General features: G+C 42.5%; 3 protein-coding genes across 4 annotated transcripts in view; 1 reads left to right on the forward strand and 2 right to left on the reverse strand.

The window, feature by feature from the left end:
- The window catches only part of LOC114878185 (polypeptide N-acetylgalactosaminyltransferase 2), a 104473-nt gene extending 100985 nt beyond the window's left edge, over window positions 1-3488 (reverse strand). Inside the window, exon 1 of the mRNA XM_029191698.2 lies at window positions 3207-3488. Coding sequence (XP_029047531.1) covers window positions 3207-3296 — 90 coding nt within the window. The 5' untranslated portion in view covers window positions 3297-3488. The remainder of the gene's footprint in view (window positions 1-3206) is intronic.
- An 887-nt stretch (window positions 3489-4375) lies between these two features.
- On the forward strand, window positions 4376-20383 carry LOC114878542 (cubilin). Of its 2 annotated transcripts, none has more exons than XM_029192464.2 (51): window positions 4376-4528; window positions 4609-4738; window positions 4811-4975; window positions 5065-5109; window positions 5171-5311; window positions 5382-5485; window positions 5547-5694; window positions 5752-5994; window positions 6062-6377; window positions 6450-6772; window positions 6840-7196; window positions 7279-7432; window positions 7530-7717; window positions 7789-8296; window positions 8370-8595; window positions 8673-8990; window positions 9064-9224; window positions 9310-9642; window positions 9755-10248; window positions 10326-10718; window positions 10791-11067; window positions 11152-11406; window positions 11619-12130; window positions 12194-12392; window positions 12459-12830; window positions 12908-13104; window positions 13176-13516; window positions 13758-13939; window positions 14007-14228; window positions 14295-14441; window positions 14505-14580; window positions 14640-14751; window positions 14819-14978; window positions 15069-15302; window positions 15383-15456; window positions 15524-15753; window positions 15843-16043; window positions 16110-16245; window positions 16410-16743; window positions 16817-17002; window positions 17134-17290; window positions 17347-17524; window positions 17713-17958; window positions 18019-18181; window positions 18371-18585; window positions 18664-18741; window positions 18803-18870; window positions 18937-19177; window positions 19331-19493; window positions 19700-19941; window positions 20056-20383. In XM_029192464.2, the coding sequence occupies exons 1-51, from the start codon at window positions 4461-4463 to the stop codon at window positions 20167-20169; spliced, it is 11127 nt and encodes a 3708-aa protein (XP_029048297.2). In that variant the 5' UTR covers window positions 4376-4460; the 3' UTR covers window positions 20170-20383. The 2 variants fall into 2 exon arrangements, with proteins under 2 accessions (XP_029048297.2, XP_029048305.2); XM_029192472.2 differs by having other exon boundaries at window positions 18806-18870.
- On the reverse strand, window positions 20200-22148 carry LOC123987694 (stress response protein NST1-like). Its single transcript, XM_046285220.1, has 3 exons — window positions 22037-22148; window positions 21642-21773; window positions 20200-21239 (listed from the first exon to the last, which is right to left on the reverse strand). Exons 1-3 carry the CDS (start codon window positions 22039-22041, stop codon window positions 20543-20545), a joined length of 834 nt encoding a protein of 277 aa, XP_046141176.1. The 5' UTR covers window positions 22042-22148; the 3' UTR covers window positions 20200-20542.
- Between the last annotated feature and the right edge of the window lie 120 nt (window positions 22149-22268).

Raw genomic sequence — 22268 nt, forward strand, 5'->3', positions numbered from 1 at the left:
GCGGAATCCCATAAAACGCGATCTAGTTTTCGAGTTTCTCGCGAAATTTGCGCGACAATTTACGCGAAAGCGAATAAACATCGCTGGTTGGCGGTCGTTAAACGAGCTTGGATAACGCTAAAATATCGCGGTACCGTTTGTTAACAACGCGTATTTCGCGGCTCTGACGTGGGCTACACACGCGCCGGCTTACAGTACGTTCTCATTTTTATCGGGCAATTTCGTGGGGGAGAAAGCTCTTCAGAATTTGAACCCGGTAGCCGAGGGTATCGATGCCTCGCGTGTACGCCATCGACTCGTCGGCCGTTTTACGATCGGTGTAAAACGAGGGTACACCTTGCCGTAAAAATATTTACCGCGTCCACCTTTCTCGGAATATCGAAGGGTCTTTTTTAATATTTCACAAGATGCCTGCATCATGCTATGCGGCTGGGTTTAACAACCTCTTGCCCGCCCCCCCGTATTTTGCGAGTCAAACAGCGAACCCTCATTTTTTAATTTTATTTTTATTTTTATATTCAAAAATTTCTTCCAGATCAACGGATAGTTTTCGATCGACGAATTTTAGTTGGAAAAAGAAAGGGAGAAACGGGCCTGGATGAGAAACTTTTTACGAATTTCGAACTGGATGTCCCCTGTCCCGAATGCTCGATCATGCAACGACGCTTGGAAACGCTTCGATCGCGGCTTTCGAATTTAATGGGCGAATCGTTTCCTGCAGGATCGCGCGATTAGTCCGCTCCATTAGAGCGTCAGCGATTAACACCGCCCGAGCGACCCCGGAAAATCGTGATTCAACGAGAAGAATCGTCCTCATCTCGAAACGCGGATTCAGCCGCGATTTTCAGAAGGATAAAAAAAATAGAAATATCGTGTTCCAGGGGATATTCGTACCTTTCCAACGTTCGATGAAAGTAGAGCTCGCGATTTTATAATATTACACATTTCGACTGACTGAAAGCCAAAAGGCTGTGAATTCATTTAAAATTTCGTGTAATTTTCAGTTTACTATTTGAATTTCAGTCACAATAGGATGGTAATTAAAATGAAAAAGAAATTTCATTTCGAATACGTTCCGCGGATGTAATATTTCAAATTGCAATTTGCTTTTTAGTGAATTTCAACAAACCCGATTCGAAACTTCCTGTAAATTGCATTTCGTTGTAAGCGTCCCTCGGATCAGTGAAATTTGAAAGCGACGAGACGAGGAATTATCTTTCGTTACGCGTACGCTCGCTAACGATACTCGTTATTACGAAAACAAACAACGTTCGCTGCTTTCTTCGTTAATTCGAAGGCGGTTTCGATAACGGTCACTCTAATTCAGACCTCTTTACCATTCGAATAGCTTTCACTTTGCTCTTCCGCGTGTAACGAGCAAACTGTTACGTTGCATTCTTCGATAAAATTGAATTTATTCGTTTTCTATAAAATTTAAGAAAAAAATGTTTCCTACCCCTTTCAGTGTTTATTTTGTATATATAGATTTTAGCGATCATTGGAAGGGTTAAATAAGTTCCCGGCACACTGAAAAGAAAGAAATTGCAAAACGACCCCACGCGGTGTGTAACGCGTCAAAAATAAGTTGACGCTGGATTTCTATGGTTTATTCACCAGTTGCTTTAGAGCTGTACACGAGCGGCGCGTGCCCACGCTTACCTCCATTCGCGTAAATACGTTCGTCAATCTTTTCAGCCTTGCTTCGCGTCATTGTACCAAGAGTAAACGATCTTTACGTTTGCTAATACCAATTTCCCGCTTACGAGACGTGAAAAATCGTTATTTACAAAAGTTGAACAATATCTCTGTACCAATAATAATTTTATATCACTTTCATAAGAAATATATGTATATTGTAAGAGCGATAATTTGTTGGATTTCTTTTTCAAGCATCGCGTTTAATGATTCGAGTAAATCATCGGATCGTGAAGCATAACCAAATTATCCGTAACGGGAATGCTCGAACGACATTGAGAATCAATTCCACCCTGTTTTCTTCGAGTCACGCGTACCTTTCTGCCGTATTACTTTGCGTGATTAACGTGTTTACGCGGTGAAGCAATAAGAAGAAAAGAGCCGATAGAGAGTTATGAAAAACCAGTTCAATCTTTTCGACTTTGAACCACCGCAGAGCAAAGCAATTTAAACTGTACCACCGGGAAAAGTTAATTTTCAACTTCCTCGCCGAAGAGACGTTATGGAAAATCGAGATCAAAGGATTGACTTTTGGCGACAAATTTGTTATCGTTTACCTGAGGTTGTCAATCAGATGAATTAATGATATACTTTAAAGTTATAATCTAAAGAGAAATTATGAAAATCCTTTGCTCTGCGAGAGTTGAAATTTCTGAAATGAAATGTTATCAAAAAATTGACGCGAAATTTAAATATTGATTCACGGATGATGAATTATACGAAGGGATCTAATGAAGCACGTTCGGGTCGTTGTATTCCCGGCACGGGCCATTGAGATTGTTTGCAAAGGAACCACAAGCATCGCATGCTGCTAATAAAGACAATAACGAGGATCAGAATCACCGTTACTCACCATGCATTAACCGTTTGCTACACTTTGCGTTACATTTACCGTGGAGAACTCGTTTAATTCTTTGCCTCGTGAACCAATCACGTGACGCGCGGACCGATCACGTGACCCATCGTTCCAGTTTCGAACGTGGAATGGGTGAACATCGGACCGCGAGAAAACGGATTTTTGTTGTATCCTAACCGGATTAATTATACCGAGCTGCATCTGCCTTTCGAATCACAGATGCATCGAAAACGTGTTTAACGGTTCGATGCATTCGAGGCGAACGTCTCTGCAACGATAACACGATGCTCTTTTTTACATTTCGATTGTTAAGATTATATGTCCCGTCGCGCGAAAAATGAGGAACGCGGAACAGCGGACTCTGGCTGCAGGCTTGTCGAAGCGTGAGAAAATGTAACGAAATATCCACGGGTTTTCAAAATTACGAATGACAGCCTCGAATGCAATGTCACGAGATATCGTCTATGTTTCAAGGATAAACGAATTTGATAAATAACGAACAAATGCATAGCAGAGGGAACGGTGATAGTGTTATCGTTTTAACTTATTTTTTGCGCGGGGCTGCGTCGCCAGCGTCGAAGACCGCGCACATGGCGACCAAGACCACATCAACGAAAATACATCCAGATTATAACCATGAATAAATTGCACGTACCTTGGTGTCGCGCGACGTGTGGTAGTAGTAAACAAAGGCGAACATCCACGCGCATGACAGGAGCAACACAATTTTCACATTTCGCCGCATCTCTGCCAGTGTAGCTTGCCAGTCTCGCCCCTCGACCGATCGTCCCTTCGATATTTCTCGTGTCCACGTTTCACGGGATGTCCTTCGTTCGAGGAAAACGGGGCACGCACACTCGTGACCGACAACACACCGTAACAACACCGTAATTCACCATCAACGCGAACCGACCGGCAGCCGAAGCCATACTGTTCAGCTCCGAGGTGAACGGCGGCTATGCGGACGCTCTGAACGCGCGCACGTTTGAGAATCCCCTCCCCAGGTGGCGACACCTGTACACTTGCGACGCCCACTGAACGCGTTGGCGCGAATATTTGAAACGTCTAAACAAACAGCGTATCGAACACGGCTTTCATGCTGACCTCTCGTCGCGTCGCATCGTAACTGCTTCAGGCAATTTTGTTGTATGGATAAAACGTGACACGACTAAACGTTATCTCGATGTAGTACTTCATTAAAGACTAGAAACAAGATTGTTTAACTTATATTACGAGAAGGTTTTGATTTCATAAAAGATTGAATAAGGGAAAAAGAATTGTAAATAAAGCTGATGTGTATCATAAATCATATCCAGCAGCGTTTTGTTTTATATAAATTTATGATATTTGCACATATTTGTTATCCTTTGTTAGCGTTGTTGTTTTAGGACTGTTAGCGGAGCAATAATTCTTGCGCGCTCGTATGCTATACGATTCTATTTGTTACGCGCATTAAAATTTATTTTACTAATAGTTTAACAAAATATATGTATCTTATATTTCAGAGTTACGCTGAAATTTTTCATAACTATTGTACACAATTGTATGTATATTTCTGAAAGTTATCATGCTGTAAAATAAAATCATATTAAGAACGATTCACTGTGTATTTTCTATAGAATTAATACTGAATGATTAACACCATAAAACATCCTTATATTTTCCTGTGGAATAAAATATTTCCACAAATTTCTTCAACGAATAAACCACGTTTTGTGTATCGCAATTAGCGTAACCGATATATGGGTGGACCTCGATAAGTCCATCGAAATACGCCTACCTTCGATCAAAGATACGCCCGTCAACCGAACATCCGATGCAGTCAACGACGAGCACCCTGCTGAAAAGGGTCACTTGCAGCATCCGGCAGGAGATGCGACAGTAAAATTGACTTCGTAGTGTCGTTGCGATGGGTATTAAATCGCAATGGTTTCTGTTCACTTTGTTGGGAACATGTGCGGCTTGGATGAACGAAAGGTCAGACACCATCCCTAAATTGATTCGCGAAGAAAGAAAAGAAAAAAATTATCTAACGTTCAATTAACGTGATTTTTAAGACCCGTGCTGGAGTCGATAGATGGAAACCTAATCATCTCCGCGGCGAAAGACAGGAACATCACCCTGAAGATTCTTGGAAATGGTTACGTGAACGTGAACGAAATTAATCTACTTCACGTCGCAACCTCGGTACCAAATTGCTTGCCAGAGATGTAACAGAGGGATCGCTTAAATCGATGGTATAATCGGCTTTTCTTTCAGGCGCAAAGCGCGACGCACTTGGTTGAAAGATGGAAAACAGGATACATGGCCGAGGTGGAATCGAACCTGCAACGATTGACGCAGATCGTGGAGGGACCGGATGGTTTGGAGAGAAGAATAGCTCTGCTGGGGGGATTCGCGACGGGTGCCACCCCCCGCAATCAGGTAAGTGTCACCGAGAAAATGATCACCTAGGCGAATCGTCGTTTTTCCAAAGAATCGAACGCTACTGACGATGATTGAATTTATTGCAGACTTCTACAGGAGTCCCCATTAAGATTCGTGTGCTGGCGAACCGAGTACGTATGATTCGAAACGTTAACACACGGATCGGACAGATGTTTAAAGGAATTTTCTTAGGTACGACTAGTGGAAGACAAAGTGAAATCGATAGAGCTTAAGCTAAAGGAGAACGAGTGCAGTAGCAATCCTTGTCTGAATGGCGGCACGTGTCAGGATCTTTACGAAGGATATCAGTGCCACTGTCCGTCCAATTGGGAGGTGATTCTGAAAACTCTGCCGTTTAAGAATTTGTCCTTAATAAATCAACAATATTTGATAAATATTGCAGGGATCAAACTGTATGGTCGATGTGAACGAATGCGTAAGATTGCTAGGAACCGATCTTGGTTGCCAGAATGGAGCCACTTGTATCAACCTTCCAGGATCATACAGGTACCCATAACACAATTTTTCTTTCAACGTTTTTCTATCAACAAAATTTTCGTTGCGTTAGATGTGACTGTGCGCCAGGATGGTACGGTATCCATTGCACGAAGAAGACTTCCGTATGCAACACCCAAAACTCCGACGAACTCTGCGGTCATGGCGTCTGCGTCAGCAAACCTGGTTCTCCCCTCGGTTACACTTGCATTTGTGACCAAGTAAATATCAGTGTATATTAATACTGTGTTTCAGAGAATTAATTATAAAAATTTCAGGGCTGGCAATCCGATGGTACCAACCCAGCCTGCATCAAGGACGTGGACGAGTGCATTCAAAATCATCGACCATGTTCAGTGAATCCTTGGGTAGCCTGTCGCAACGCTCCAGGTACGTTCTTCTGCGACTCCTGTCCTCGGGGTTACACCGGAAACGGTTATTATTGCGCGGACATCGACGAGTGTCTGCAGGACAATGGTGGTTGCAGTACCTCCCCCTCGGTTCAATGCATCAACACAATGGTAATTGAAAATTTTCTCATTAAACAATTTTATTCTTACTCTATATGTTGCCGAAATATTGAAACAGGGTTCGAGAATGTGTGGTTCATGTCCAACGGGATACCGGGGAGACGGTGTGACCTGCGTGTACGTCGGCAGCTGTGCCATCAACAACGGTGGTTGTCATCCACTGGCCAGGTGTGTCGAAAATCCAGCACTTACAAGCGACTACGTGATATGTCGCTGTCCTGCCGGTATGACGGGCGATGGAATCGGTCGAAACGGGTGTCAATCATCGACGGATGTATCTGTTCACTCGCCTTGCATCAATAATCCCTGTGTACATGGCAGATGCGTTTCTCAAGGCAATAGCTATGTCTGCGTGTGCGATCCAGGATACACTGGTAAGATCCAAGGATATAATATGGTATATTACATTACGAATGGAAGCGTTTGTATTTCATTTTTTTTTTCAGGTACAACATGCGACACTAAAATAGACCCATGCACGCCGAATCCATGCAGGAACAACGGTGTCTGCGTGTCATCGAGCACCGGGATCAATTGTGATTGTCCTTCTACGTTCACCGGCAGCAGATGCGAATCGCCGCGACAATCTTGCGGCGGTGTATCCCGAAATCCCTTGGGACATCTCCAGTTCCCAATCGGTGGGAATGTTTATCAGCCCGGGCTGAGCTGCGCCTGGGTCCTGGTCACCAACTACTCGCTCGTTTTGAACGTCACCTTCACTCAATTCAACCTGGAACAATCGACCGATTGCAAATACGATTTCCTGCAGGTGAAAAACACGTTTTCAAGTCGGAAAGTTTGATATCTATTTGCAACATTCGAACGATGTATTGCAGATACACGATGGTAGAAACGCTGGCAGCCAGATGATCGGCAGATTTTGCGGCAACACTTTGCCCCATGAAAATGGGAACATAGTGTCCTCCCATAACTCTCTGTACTTCTGGTTCCACTCGGACAACAGCATATCTCACGACGGATTCGCTTTGCATTGGAACAGTATCCAACCCATTTGCGGTGGTACACTCACGCAAGATTACGGGACTATCAGCTCTCCTGGCTCCCCAGGACGGTATCCACCAAACAGAGATTGCTATTGGAACATCCGGGTTAAACCGTCTAAGAGAATACAGATCCATTTTGGTCAGCTGATGCTGGAGGAACATCCAACGTGCGGGAACGACTATCTGGCGGTAAGGATACAATTAGCAATCCTCTTGTACCGAGAGAAATATGGGCGAATGGAATAACGGATCGTAACAAAATTTTGCACAGATAAGCACTATACACAAGGAAACATTAGGAATTTACTGCAATCACACTCATCCTCCCCCTATCGTGGTACCGGCTTCAGAAGCTGTGGTCTATTTCCATTCGGACAGTGCTGGCCAGGATGCTGGCTTCCAAATTCATTACTCCGCCATTGAAGGTGATTAAAATATGAAAAATCGATCAAGTTAATTAAGATTTAAAGAATTTCATACGTTAGAGAATAACATCTAAAGATTAACAAATTGCTCCTTCAGGCATACCCGGATGCAACGACGTGTACACCGCTCCTTCCGGTACCATTAGGAGCCCGGTAAGCGCGGATCCATACATGGAAATGGACTGCGAATGGAAAATACAACTGCCCGTTAACGACCACGTGAAGATATCTTGGTCGAAGTTCGAATTGCGTGAATCCAGCGGTTGTAAAACGGAATTCGTCGAGGTACTACATTCGTTTAACAGTTTAATAATCCTACGTCTACTCTAACAATTAATATACCGAAATTATCTCAGATATTCAACGGCGATACCAGCGAATCTCGTCTGATAGGAAGATACTGTGGTTCCAACTTACCTCCGACCATCAGGTCTAGCTCAAACGTGGTGTTAATCGTCTTCAAATCCACAGCGACGGCTAGAAAAGGCGAATTCGCCTTATCCTACGATATTTATTGCGGTGGTACGTTCACCGAGGACACTGGGATCCTGAAATCACCGATGTACCCGAATCTCTACGATGGTAGCAGAATATGTCAATACCTGATCCAACAACCACCCACGAAGAGGATAGCGTTGACCCTGATGGACGTTAATCTGAAAGGATACCTAACAGGTTGTACTATGTCTATCTACGATGGGATGAATGAGAATGCTACTCGTCTCGACAAATTTGACGCAACTAAATCGAAAGCGAGCACCGATCCTTTCTATTCCACCCACAATTACATGTTCCTGAAATTCTGGTCCGGGACCTGCATCGCGGGAGGTCGTTTTATGGCCAATTACACGTCCATTCCAAACGGTACGTACATGTCTTCGTCGATCGGAGAGAATAATCTTGGAATCGAATTATAAATCCGTGCTCGATTTTCCAGAATGCGGAGGAGTATACACAGCGAATAGCGGAACTATTCAAACCCCATCGAAAAATGGCAATTACGAAAACAACCAGGATTGTTTCTGGACGTTGGAAGCACCACCAGGACACGTGGTACAGATCACCTGGTTGACGTTCGCCTTGGAACAGAATCCCTCCTGTCGACACGACTATGTCAGTGTTTATGAAAATTACCTGTCAGCTAACAGGGAACTGATAGGCAAGTAAGTATGAATTTATTTGTTACTACGATACTATTCGAAGAAACGATACTGGAGAATTTTCATTTCGGTTATCATAGATTCTGCGGTTCGAAGAAACCACCGATACTGATGTCGCAAGGGAACACGTTGACCGTCGTTTTCCATTCGGACTCGTCGCTAACTCGCGACGGATTCGTCGCGTCGTATATCTTCATCGACGCGTCGAAAGTCTGCGGAGGTCATTACGTTAAATTGACCGGGGTGGTTACCTCGCCGAATTATCCTAACAAGTATCCGAGCAGGAAAGAATGCGTGTGGATACTCGAAGCACCGAACAAGCAGAGGGTCATCCTCAACGTGACACATTTCGAATTGGAAAGACACAGTACTTGCGCCTTTGATTATTTGGAAATCAGGTAAAATTAAGGGAGCTTTAGAAAAAAAAATCTTGTTTAAATATGAAATGATTGGACGAATGCTCGCTTTCAGGAACGGTGGCCACGAAATGTCCCCGTTGCTCGGCAAATTCTGCGGCACCGACATCCCGACGGAAATCATAAGCCAGACCAATCAGATGTACTTGAAATTCGTGTCCGATGCGACGAGGGCGTTCAAAGGGTTCAGTATCGAGTGGGACAGCACGACTACAGGTAAAGCAAACAGCATCGTCACTTTGGGGATAACGATACGATATCGATTCCTTCCGTCCTCGACCGATGTCTCTCGACGTTCCAGGTTGCGGTGGAAATCTGAATGCCGCCAATGGCGATATCATGTCCCCGAATTACCCTCAACCGTACCAGCAAATTGCCGATTGTTACTGGAGGATAGTAGTGGCAGCGGGCAGTTTGATACGATTGCTAATAGTCGACCTGCAACTCGAGCATCACGAGAAGTGTAGATTCGACTTCATCGAGATATCCGAGGGTATCAATCGCAAGAACGCGCAAAGATACTGCGGCAACCCTCATCCAAAGGTAATCGATTCGAAATCCAACATAATGAACGTGAGATTCTCCAGCGACTACACTAATTCCGGCCCCGGTTTTCATCTGAAATACGAAACACGTGAGTTGATTTCCTCCATCTGATCGCATCGAACGAGAATTTCGCCATTGGGGAGATTCTTGATTCTCCGTGCAAAACATAGAAATATAAGAAACGCTCGTTTCCTTCGCAGTATGTCACAACAAGATCCACGGTTTCCACGGTGTGATAGAGTCACCGAATTTCCCGTACAAGTACGAGCACAATTTGAACTGTAGCTGGATCATCGAGGCTCCGGTCGGCAACAAGATCAATCTGACCTTCTCGCATATCGATCTGGAAGGCAGCGGTTTAGAGGACACGTGCAACTACGATTATCTGGAGGTGAAGGAGGGCACAAACGACCAACCTACGACGGAGTTGGCGAAGATCTGCGACAGTGAAAACGTGAAACGGAAAATTCACTCGTCTCAGCATCAAGTGTTCGTGACGTTCGTGACCGACTCTCTTCTAGCTTTCAACGGTTTCCGGCTCGAGTGGTTAGTCGACGGCTGTGGTGGACATCTGACGAGACCCTTCGACTCCTTCACGTCACCCGGCTATCCGTCCGCTTATCCTGAAAACGTCGAATGCGAATGGCTGATCGAGACCGACTACTCTCACAGCGTCGAGCTGACTATTCACGATGTCGGTACCCGAATGACTGTACCATTTTTTTTCTTTTTTTTTTTTAATATTCCACCATCGGGTTGTTCAACTTTCAGATCAACACGGAGAAACAGTCAGGCTGTTACTTCGACAAGCTGACGCTCTTCGGTGGCGAGAACGAAGAAGCACCACCGTTGATCGAGATCTGCTATTCCGACAAACCGGTGGTGTACACCAGCTTCGGGAATAAAATGTTCGTCAAGTTCAACTCGGACGTATCGTACGCTGCGCGAGGTTTCAACGCCAGCTACAGAAGCGTACCCATCACTTGCGGCGGCAGATACACCACCGACATAGGCACCATATTGTCTCCTAATTACCCGCAAAATTATCCGCACAAATTGAACTGCGAGTGGCTGATACAGGTGGACAAGAATTATTTGATTAGCTTGGAATTCCGAGACTTTGATGTGGAGGACAGCAAGAATTGCACCGACGACTATGTTAAGGTACGAAAGGCACGAGTGTATTTTAATAACTCGATTCATGATTTTTTTTTGATAATTATATAATTCTCACAGATATACGACGGAGCAACGAGAAACTCGCAATTATTGGGTACTCATTGTAAACACGAAACACCACCACCTTATAAATCGACTGCTAATGAAATGTTGATAGTATTGAGAACGGATAGTATAATATCGGCGAAAGGATTTAAAGCGGAATATAATAAAGCTTGCGGTGCGAAAATTATTGTGAAAGACGATGGATATCTAACTCCGGTAGACAGCTACGTCGGTAACGCAATGAATTCTTTGGAGTATTGCACCTGGATATTGAGCGCCGAGGATCCAGGTGGTTATGTTTCCTATTTTTATATCATTTTATGGAGCTTCCTGACGGAAATGGTTTAAATAACTAACGAATGCGTTGCAACAGCTGATCACGTCACCGTTACCTTCACCCACATGGAGATTAACACCGAGAATTTGGAAGAGACGAACGGGGAATGCGGTTGGAATCACATCGAGGTGTTCGAGGGAGAGGGTATGGATGGCCCTTCCTTGGGCCAATGGTGCGATGATGTTATACCCTTGCCGATAACCAGCACTGGAAACACCCTCACCGTGCATTTGGAAGCGCATTACGACTTCATGGGACACTTTGCTCTCACCTACACGCTCTTGAATTCTGGTAAACGATGCGTTTGCTACTCTTTTTCCTTTTATTGCCCAGAGAACTCGCTCAACGTCTATGATATTGGAAACAAGTTACTTGAAAACGAGTTGCATATTTTATTTTTCTCCATGAACGTCCTCCTGTAGCAGTGATTCTCAAACGTTTTTCTAGTCTGACAAAAATTATTTGATATTAATTTTTTCGAAAATTTCTCAACGATATTGCAGTATGCGGAGGAACGTACACCTCTTTCAAAGGGAAGATCGCCTCGCCAGGATACCCGAACACGTATCCATTAAACTCCGAATGCATATGGATAATAAACAATTCGCCTGGGAACAAACTTAGCCTGACCTTCTCCGAGTTCGAGCTGCAACAGAGCGAGAACTGCGATCTCGATTATCTGGAGATTCGCGAGGACAGTGGGATCGGTAAACTATTGAGCACGTCTTGCGGGACCAATATCGAGCCGGTTCAATCCTCGTCGAAATTGTGGATCAAATTCAAAAGTGACGGTGACCAGGTGGCAAAGGGTTTCCTAGGCCAATATACGTTGACCGGTGGTAACGAACTCACCGGTCCCACCGGACAAATTACTTCGCCTCTCTATCCTTTATCGTTCAAGTTAAGGGACATTGTTTCGTGGAGAATCAACGTCGAGTTTGGCTGGGTCATACAAATCGAAGTTACCGATATGTTTATAGAGAACTCCGGTTCGATTTGTTACTCCTACCTAAGGGTGAGTACCGTCGATTCGTCGTCGTTAATTAGCTAATTATTCATCTCATCGCTTAATTATCAGGTGTACGATGGCTACGACAACGAGGCGCCTCGTTTACTGGAAACCTGCGGTACCGACGTTCCCAAGCCCTTCACTACGAACAGTAACATCGCTTACCTGGAATTATTGTCAGATATTTTGCGACAGGGCAGTTGGTTCCGGTTGAATTGGATTCAAATACCAAGGGATAGTTTGAGCTCGCAGAACGCCAACGTCGAACGTAAGTGAAAAATTATATCCTTGAATCATTCAAATAAAAGCGAACATTATGTTTTTGATGTTTTAGTATCGAAATGCAGTGAGGAAATAGGATTGACGGACGCATACAACAACACCTACGATTTCACGTCACCTGGCTACCCGGATGGCTACGAAAGTGATCTGCGGTGTACTTGGTTAATCACCTCTCCACCTGGAACTCATCTAGTCCTAAAGATACTCACGATGGACCTTGAAGATCAAACCTACTGTACGGCAGACTTCGTGGAGGTTTATTCAGGGAACGCTTTGACAGAGCCCAACGATGCTGAACTGGTGGAACACTTGTGTTGGCCAAACGCTACCTCCTCTTGGATCAAAGCTGGAAACGTGATGACGGTGAAATTCGAATCAGATGGCTATGGGAATAAAACTGGGTTCAGTGCATATGTGTATCGAGGTAATTAAAAATATTCAAGTCAGGTTTTTTATAAATTAATAATTGTTCATAAATTTATCAATTATTTGCTTATCCAGAATGCGGTGGCAAGTTGGAAGGTCCAAACGGAGTGATCGAGATGAATAACTCAACCTCGTCCCGATCGATACGAAGCTGGCAATTCACTTGCGAATGGAACGTCGAAGTGAGATCTGGACGAACGATAATGGTGAATGTCGTTGAGATGTCGATACAACAAGGACCCAGTTGGACTTGCACCGACAATTACCTAATGGTAATGACAATTAGTTGGCGTTGAGTTAATCAATCAACTCGTTTAAAATATGAAATTATTTATTGTCGCAGCTGAAGAATGGCGGTGACATAAAATCTCCTCTACTGGGGGTTGGAAAATATTGCGGCGAAGTGGCGCCCGCTCCTCTCGAGACAACCGGAAATCGTCTTTACGTGAAGGTAGCCGGTACTAAGCCTAACGTGAACTTCAAACTTACCTACAGGGAAGTTAACATGAACTGCGGAGGAGAGTTCGTATTGACTAGCAAGCAGAAGAGCTGGGAGATTAGCACACCAAATTATCCGAATATTCCTTCACCGGATTCAGAATGTACCTGGACAGCGCTTGCGCCTAACAGAGAAAGAATTACCATTCATTTCATCAACAGATTCGATCTGACTAACACTATGAAGTAAGTTTTTTTATTTAATTAAAATAATGTAGGAGATAGTCTGTCAGGCTCGTACCTATCATTCGGAACTCCTTCAAACTGCATGCCGGGCGACCGCTAGCGAGAACACTGATCTCCCATCATCTCGCCGCCACCTAGCGGTCCCCAGCCCGAACCAAAGGCATCCTGGGAGACGATACCCTCTCCTCCTCCACTAAACACCTACACTAAGTCGTTTTTATCTAATTAAATTAAATTATAGTTGCGAGAGAGAATACGTCGAAGTGAGGGACGGTGGAACGGAGAGTTCGAAGCTTGTTGGAAGATTCTGCAAAGACGTCGCGCCTAGTAGCATCACCAGCACCGGGAATATGCTCTACGTTCACTACTACACGGATGTTCCGGAACCAGGCAATGGCTTCAAAGCTGTCATCTCCATCGGAGGTTCGTTTCGAAAATTACACTGCAAAGTTTCATGATTGTTATCGTTTTCCTTTTTTTCTTGTTGCAGAGGAGTGCGGTGGAATCATCAGAGGAAACAGCGGTGTCATCTCTTCTCCAAATTATCCGTTCTTCTACGTGAAGAATCAAACTTGCATCTGGTGGATCGTCGCACCAGCTGATCATACTATTAAGTTCGAGTTCCTCGACATTCATATGTCAAGCGGCTACCGGAACTGCAGGTCCACTGATTACCTGGTAGTCAGCGAGAGAATTCCCGACAACCAAACAAGTAATTTCAAATAGAAACTGTTGTTCAAATTCGAAAATATATCCTGATCTCTTCGTCGTATTTCAGTTACCGAGATTGGTGTGTACTGTGGCACCACGATACCTGAACCATTCGAGACAACCGCAAACGAGGCTATGCTGACATTCAAAAGTGATAATTTCGAGTACAGGACTTACAGAGGATTCAGTTTGAAATTCGTGTCTTCTCAAGAAGGTAAACGTTCTTTTTCGAACAAGGGAACGAATAGAAAACAGATATAAATAATATTTCTTGCAGTTTGTGGGGGTGAATACACTGCAATGCAAGGAACGATCAAGTCGTATGGATATCCCAACGTTGCGACACGTTCTAGGTACGCTATTAATAATAAAAATTTACAGACACGTATTTGATGGACGCGGAATTTTATAGATACTGCGATTGGAGGATCAAACTTCCGAAAGGTTTCCAAGTAGTAGCCGATATACTGGATTTGGATATCAACTCGGATCCTGATCACACGAGGATCAGTTATTCCGTAGTAGTCAGTATCTGAAATCAGCGTAAGTTCCTTCGATTTCATTAATACCATCTACCTTTTTGTATTACAGTTCTACAATGATTTCCGTTTCAAATCAAGAATAAAAGTATTGCGACAGAATGGAACAATGGAACTGATCAGGAGCTCCAGTAATACTATGATGATCAGTTACTCGTCGTCTCCTGGTTTTCGTGGCTTCAAGCTGCGTTATTATGCCCAAGCACCGGCTCGTACGTTTATCAAACAATTTGTGATCAATAAACGATCAAGTTTTCAAGCAGACTCTAGGAAACGTTGAATGAACTCCATCGATTTTTCAGCTTGCGGCGGGGTGATAAAGGACGTGAACGGCACCCTGTCCGGACCGAAGACTGCACCCTTCAACGAATCGTCCTACTTCTGTCAGTGGAGCATAGAGGCACCCGAGAGTTTAGCGAACAACACCAACAACACTGGGGTAACATTGTCGGTGAAGGTGACTGGTATAGTGGGTGGATCCCGTGGCTATATATTCACGAAATTCTGTTACAATAACCCGCACATCTCGCTGACCGGTAAGTTCAATTTACCAGCATTTAGGAATCGAACGAAATATACGTGGAATGAAATGTACGTTATTTTATCATTTTACAAGGTATCGGTATGCTCTGCGGAAATTACACGGAACCAACGTACCTGAGGAGTCCAAAGCTCGTTAATGAACTGATCGTAAGTTATCGATAGATAGGATGATTGTATTGATTTCTCGTATCACGCGAATATTACCGGCTTACAGATCATAAACGGTACCTATGGGAGACCTATGAACTTCAATCTCACCTACCAATGGCAACCCTGTGGCGGTATCCTGCAGGGTTTATCGCATGTTATTAGAGCACCGAAGAACGTATCCTTCCCTATTAATTGTGCCTGGCACGCTAATTACCCGGATACCGGAGAGATGATTAAATTGCACTTTACCAAGCTGCATTTGGATAATTGTGTCAACAATTACATCTCTGTCAGGTGAATTAGAATGAACAAGAAACACGAATGGGATTGGAAATTATAGTTTATCAAAGATGAATTATTATTTTATTATTAATTTGATACAGAAACGGTGGTCCGTCCGCACCAGAAATCACCCGATTCTGCGGTAACGCCCAACCGTACAACATAACGAGCACATCGAATCAATTATGGATCGAGTACACAGGTACGAAAGAGACGAACGATTTCGAATTCATATTGGAACCAGTTAACAATGGATGCGGCGGTGCTCTACGAGCTAACAGTCGCGAGATCTCTTCGCCCAAGTAAGCTCTATACGTATCATACGTTCTACCTTGAGAATCGAGAAATATTTTGATTGCGTTTACCAGATTCCCGTCGCAATATCCCAACAACGCGGAATGCACGTGGGAAATAACCACGGAGAACGGCTACCACATCGGCCTGGTGTTCGTCGATCGTTTTAATTTAGAAAGCAGCGCGAAATGCGAGAAGGATTACGTGCAGGTGCGTGGGAAATTTGCATGCTAATCAAGTTTACACGATACGTTTCCATCCCGTTACTATCCTATTAGTATGAAAATTAACTCTCCGCTTTCTTATGGTTATTACATCGACACTGCATGCTATTCGTACAATCTCTAAAATTCTCACGAAATACCTACAATCAGGCATTCGACTGGATAAAAGATGACAACAAAACCTCCGGTGAAACCTGGAAAGATCTCGGAAAAGTATGCGGTAGAAACACACCCTCACCGTTTAACTCGACCGGCAATCGTATGAAAGTGGTTTTCCACTCGAACGAAGCGATTCAAGGCGACGGATTCCACGCGGTTCTCTACGAGAATTGTGGCGGTGTTTTCGAGGTGACCTCAACCGCGAAGGTCATCCAATCGCCGTTATATCCGAATTTCTATCCGAAGAATTTGTTCTGCAATTACACCCTCGTCGCTCCGGGAAAGATTATCGTCGTCGAATTCACAGCTTTTCAATTGGAACGCAGTAAGCGATGAGAATCTATAATGTTGTCCAGCAGAAAACAACCCTGCGGAATATTATAAGTTGGTGATTTCAGGTCGCAGAGATTGTCGTTTCGACAATCTGACGATATTATCGGATGACGCGTACATGTTGGATGAGGAAATACATTGTGGCGATGATAAACCACCCACACAGAACTTTTTGAACAAGGTGGAAATTATATTTAAGACAGATAAATACGTACAACGAAGCGGTTTCTCGTTCAACTATTTCCTTAACGGTATTTCATTTCGATACTTCGTTTACTTAACACATTTTTGACCGGCAATTTTACGAATGAACTCGTGACCGGTCAACAATGTGTTAATAATTGAAGAAATATATTTCATCGTTGATTTTCTTTTCTCAAAGAATGCGGTGGAACGATCACGGAACCTCAGGATATTAAGTCTATGTCAGTTTACGGTGATTACTATGGAGGATACCGCTGCATGTGGCAAATTATCGCACCCTCCGATAAAAACGTGGTGCTTCGTTTTGAGAAATTCTTGATGGATCATCATTACAGGTATGTTGCGTAATTATTATACAAATTTTATTGAATAATCACATCTGTGGTTGCAGATGCATCATGGACAACGTGAAGGTTTACGATGGCAGCGAACCAGAGAATAGTGATAGATTAGCTGTACTGTGCGGAAATATGACGGAACATTTACCTGTCATAAAATCAACTTCCAATAATATGACGGTCATGTACTCTTTGAATACCCCTATCGACAACGGTGGTTTCGTCGCAAAGGTGACGAATGTTATTCTTAAAGAAACAGTGTAAAATTTGGAAAATAGAATTTGGGCTTTCTCCATGGTCCGCCGTCCGAGGGTTAAGAAACCCGTTACATTATACGCCTTACATTTTTAGAAAAAGGATCGATCGTTTTATTATCTTATAATGTATCAGATTTTTCATTATTTTTATAAATATTATAGGTGTTGTTCACGAAGAGTGCCGCAGCAGGCTGCGGTGGCGACATTGACTTATCTTCTTCAACCACGGCATCATTCAAGACTCAAAACGGTTCGACTTACGAGAGCATGGAAGATTGCCACTGGACCGTAGAAGCATCTCCTGGAAAGAATATTAAATTCACTATTAATAGTATGGATCTGAAAAATTCTACTAACAAAACGTTTAATCATCGTGATGCCAATCAATGCAGCGGTGATTATCTCGAGGTAAGTGATACCTTGTTACGAGAAATTCTCGCAAAACTTGGAACGATTTTAATTATTTAGATTCGCGATGGTGGTGGACCTTTTGCACAATTGTTTGGCATATACTGTGGCAGTCAGGTTCCGCTTCCTATTATCTCCACTTCGAACAAACTTTGGATACGATTGTACAGCGATGTCACCATGGAAGGAACTGGAGTTACAGGAAAATTGGAAGCCATCGATGGTAAAATTAATTATTCAGAATCGATTCTAGCTAAATCATTAAATATTGACATTATTTTCAAATTTTTGTTAGTCAACCTTCGACACTGAAATTTAAAAATTTCAAATTTTACATAGGTACTCTAAAGCTTTGAAATCTCGAATTTTGAATTAGCAAAGGATCAATATATATAATCGATTACTGTTTCAGCGCTGTGTTCGATCGCTCCTCCGATAACAAACACCACGAACCTCGTACTAAAATCACCAAATTATCCGTCCCCTTCCCCACCGGGTACAAAATGTCGATGGATAATCAAATCCCATAAATCAAACACCGATAGACTCAGAATACGTTTCCTTGATTTTGATCTGCCTAACTCGGAGAACTGCGACGATGAGTTCCTCCAAATTACAGATTCCACGGTAATTGTCTGATAATATTTAGCAGAATGTAAACAAAGTTGAAAATTTTCACTTATTTCTTGAATTATTTTTACGTAGAATCGAAAGTATATTGACGAAGGCTTTGGTAATGATCTTGTTTGGAACGGTAACTTTGAACGTCCTTATTATGCACAGGTAATTAATCCATCAAATTATTAATTAATAATTTAAATGTCTTATTCAAACATATTTTTAGCAGGATACTCATTCGCCATCAACTTCTTACAAATATTGTGGTCATTCGTTGCCCCACGATTATTACAGGTAAGCGTTCAGGTAATTTTAATCGTGATCAAAATACTAATTACTCGTTACCCTTTTTTGATACAGTTACAGCACAGAGCTCGAGATACTGTTCAAAGCGGACAGCACTACTCACAGGGGTTTCAAAATCGAATACGGTGGCTCGTCCTGTGATAGAAATTACACTTCGATACAAGGACGAATTGTGCACGAGAGTATCGAAGATTGTTGGTTCACAATCACAGCCCCAATAAATCACACCATTTCATTGTACTTCAACAAGTTCATGATCTATGACCCCGATGACTGCACGAAATCTGCTATGCAAGTAAGTTTCTTCTAATTTGAAAATTTGAAAATATAATCGTTTCATTTTTTAATTAGTATCTCCTCGGAGGCCTTGTGTTCATTATCTCCTATGTAAAGGGTACCCGCCCGTCGAACAAATAAATAAATAATAAATTGAAACTTTAAACGACAGGTGTACGACGGCGGCTTCAATGGCAAACTTATGGCAACATTATGCTCGGCGGAGACACCAAGTCCCATTTTCAGTACCGGAAACAAGCTGAGTTTGCGCGCTTGGTCCGAATGGCAGTCCAGTTACGAATATTACGACATCACTTTTACAACTACCGATGAAGGTACGAAATTCACCCCTTCTAACGTTTCTACATTATCTTAAAACAATAAGATAATGGTGTTTTGCATTCTGAAGATTAGTATGCATAGGAAACATACGACTCGACGAGTGATTTATTCGTGACTTTACGTTATTTAATCTTCCAATGGACCGTTACTAACAACAACGAAAATTTTGCAAGATGAATATGAATTTTTCATTACTCAGGTCGTGGATGCGGTGGTCGATTATTCAATTACGCTGGGTCATTCACGTCACCCATGTATCCGAACGAGTATCGACAGAACATTGCCTGCACGTGGGATATAAGCGTGCCACGTGGTTTGAAAGTGCTGTTGGAGTTCGTTGTGTTTGACATTGGCAACAGCTGTTACGACTACAACAATGTGGAAGTATACGACGTCGATTCGGAAGGATTGATAACTCTGTCCAACACTTATTGCGGAGGGGTAATTCAAAGAAGACATTGAAATTTTTTAAATGATCCAAAATTATTCTAATACTGTACAATGGTATCAGCAATATTTATTAAAATTTGATAAATTTTATTTTTATTTCTCTAGGATGAACCAGCACCCTTCACCTCAGCCTCCGGACGAATGGTCGTGAAATACACTTCGTCGGTAAACAACGTTGGAACTGGTTGGTCCGCGACATTCATGGGTAAACCTGTCTAAAATAAATAAGGACTTCCAGACAGAAGAAAATAATAAAAAAAAACATATTTATTCTTCAACTTGTATGTACATTTCGTAGGTTATCATAGTGGTATTTGTATGTCGTCTATCTGTTATCATCAGTACACCTTGAAGAGGTGTTATTTGTAAATAAGCCACGTAACGTTCGCGATTCAACGTAGATAGAGATTAAATAAATGCGATTTAATAATAACGTGTGATATTTTGATTGGTCGATCATCGATCTCTGATAAGATAACGAATTCTTATCAATCTTAATTAATTATAATAAACGTCATTCGTTCGTGTTCGTCTAATTTGAATGATTGAAATGATTGAAGCATGAATGAAAAAATTTGAAGTTTCAAGGTATCTATGCCTCGTTGCACTCTTCTGGGTCTTCTTGGTTCAATTCTTCTTCAGCTTCACCAACTGGCGAACAGCTTTTGGTTTTCGAACCTTCAACTTCCTGTTCCTTTTCCGCTGGTTCTTCCTCGATTGGTTGAACATCCACTTTGTCTTCTTTTTCTGGTTTTACTTCACGCTTCTTTCTATTCTTCTCAACCTTCTTCTTATCCTTGTTCGATAATTTCATTTTGGGTTCTTCAAGTTCTACTTCAACGGGTACTTCCTCCACTGTTGTTGTCTTCTTCTTCTTCTTCTCTTGAAGCATCTTCTTTTTGTCTTCCTTAATCTTTCCAACTTTCTCAGCAGTTTTACCCTCTAATTTATGATTCGATTTCTTGTCTTCTTCCAAGTTTCTCTCTTCAAGTTTCGATTTGTTCTTCTGCGATTTCTTCGAATTCTTCTGGTGAACATCCTGCGATTCCATGGAGTACTTGCTGGATTGTTTCTTCTTCGATTTCTCTTTCACTTCGTGCTTCGAGTTGCTCTTCGGCTCGACGTTTTCCTTTTCTTTTAATTTCTTGTTCTTCGATTTGTACGCTTTTCCTGATTCCTCGGTCTTAACGTTCTCGGATTGAACCTCGACGTTCTTCTCTTCGGCAGAACTGTTCTTCCTCTTCCTCGATTGCAATTTCCTGTTTTCATTGTCCTTCGATTTTTCTTCTCTGAAATTAACAGATGAAACATCGCTTAAAAATTTTTACAAAAATCTAGCCTCAAAAATATTCTCGTTCCTTGCATAGAATGCATCGAACGATTCTAACAAGCTCTTGATCATCATCATCGAAAGGGTTAAACGATCGTCGCGTATTAATCGATAGAAAAACAAAGTCCGTCGACCGCGGAGAAGATAAGAACGATCGAGTGGAAAACAGTTGCGTAATTGTCGCCTGCATTGCGAATTCCAATACTGCATCTTTTGCCACGTATCATAGCTACTTCTCTCAAAGAAAAATACAAAGAGAAGAATCTGACCGCTATCTTTGAGCTTCCCTTACGTTTTTCCAAAATTCAAACTAAATGCTGGAAACATCTTCCCCCTAAATGTATATCGATTGAAGACTCACTTGGAGTATGCTACGTCTCTCTTCTTCTTCTGGTAGTTACCCTTCGATTGCACATCCTTGCCAGGTTTCTTCGCGAACGTCTCGGATGCTAGCACCGTGACGAGCAGAAGAATAGTAAAAATCAGCCAGATACTAAAAAAACATGATCAAAATTAACATATTATTCTGTTCTAATTAGTAACATCGATACTCCAGCGTTGAGTGTTATTCGAATAAAAATTGATTTTCAAAACGAAGAAGAATTTATTTTATTTTATGTTTAAACATTTCGAATAACAACCGATCAATTTATTCGGCTTATCGACGTGAAAGGAATAAATTCAATCTGATTTGTTATTCCAGATCAGTTGCCCAACACTGCAGTAGCCGCAGGCGAATCAAAATATTTGCCTCACCGCATTTCGTCTTGTTCCTTGAATATCTCTGTCCAGTAAATGTACGCTCGAGAACTAGATTCAGCACAACACTGACTGCCGTTCCCTGTTCCTCTTATATCTTATACGTGTTGATAATCTCGACAGAAGCGCGCGCCTGTCGTTTCAACGATCGCGATATCAGCGCAAAATTCGGCCGCGAAATTGATCGAAAAATTGTCACTTCGTTCCTCTTTTCCGAGTTCAAAGTTCC

Source organism: Osmia bicornis, chromosome 3 (assembly GCF_907164935.1).
Source record: "Osmia bicornis bicornis chromosome 3, iOsmBic2.1, whole genome shotgun sequence".
NCBI classification, from domain to species: domain Eukaryota; kingdom Metazoa; phylum Arthropoda; class Insecta; order Hymenoptera; family Megachilidae; genus Osmia; species Osmia bicornis.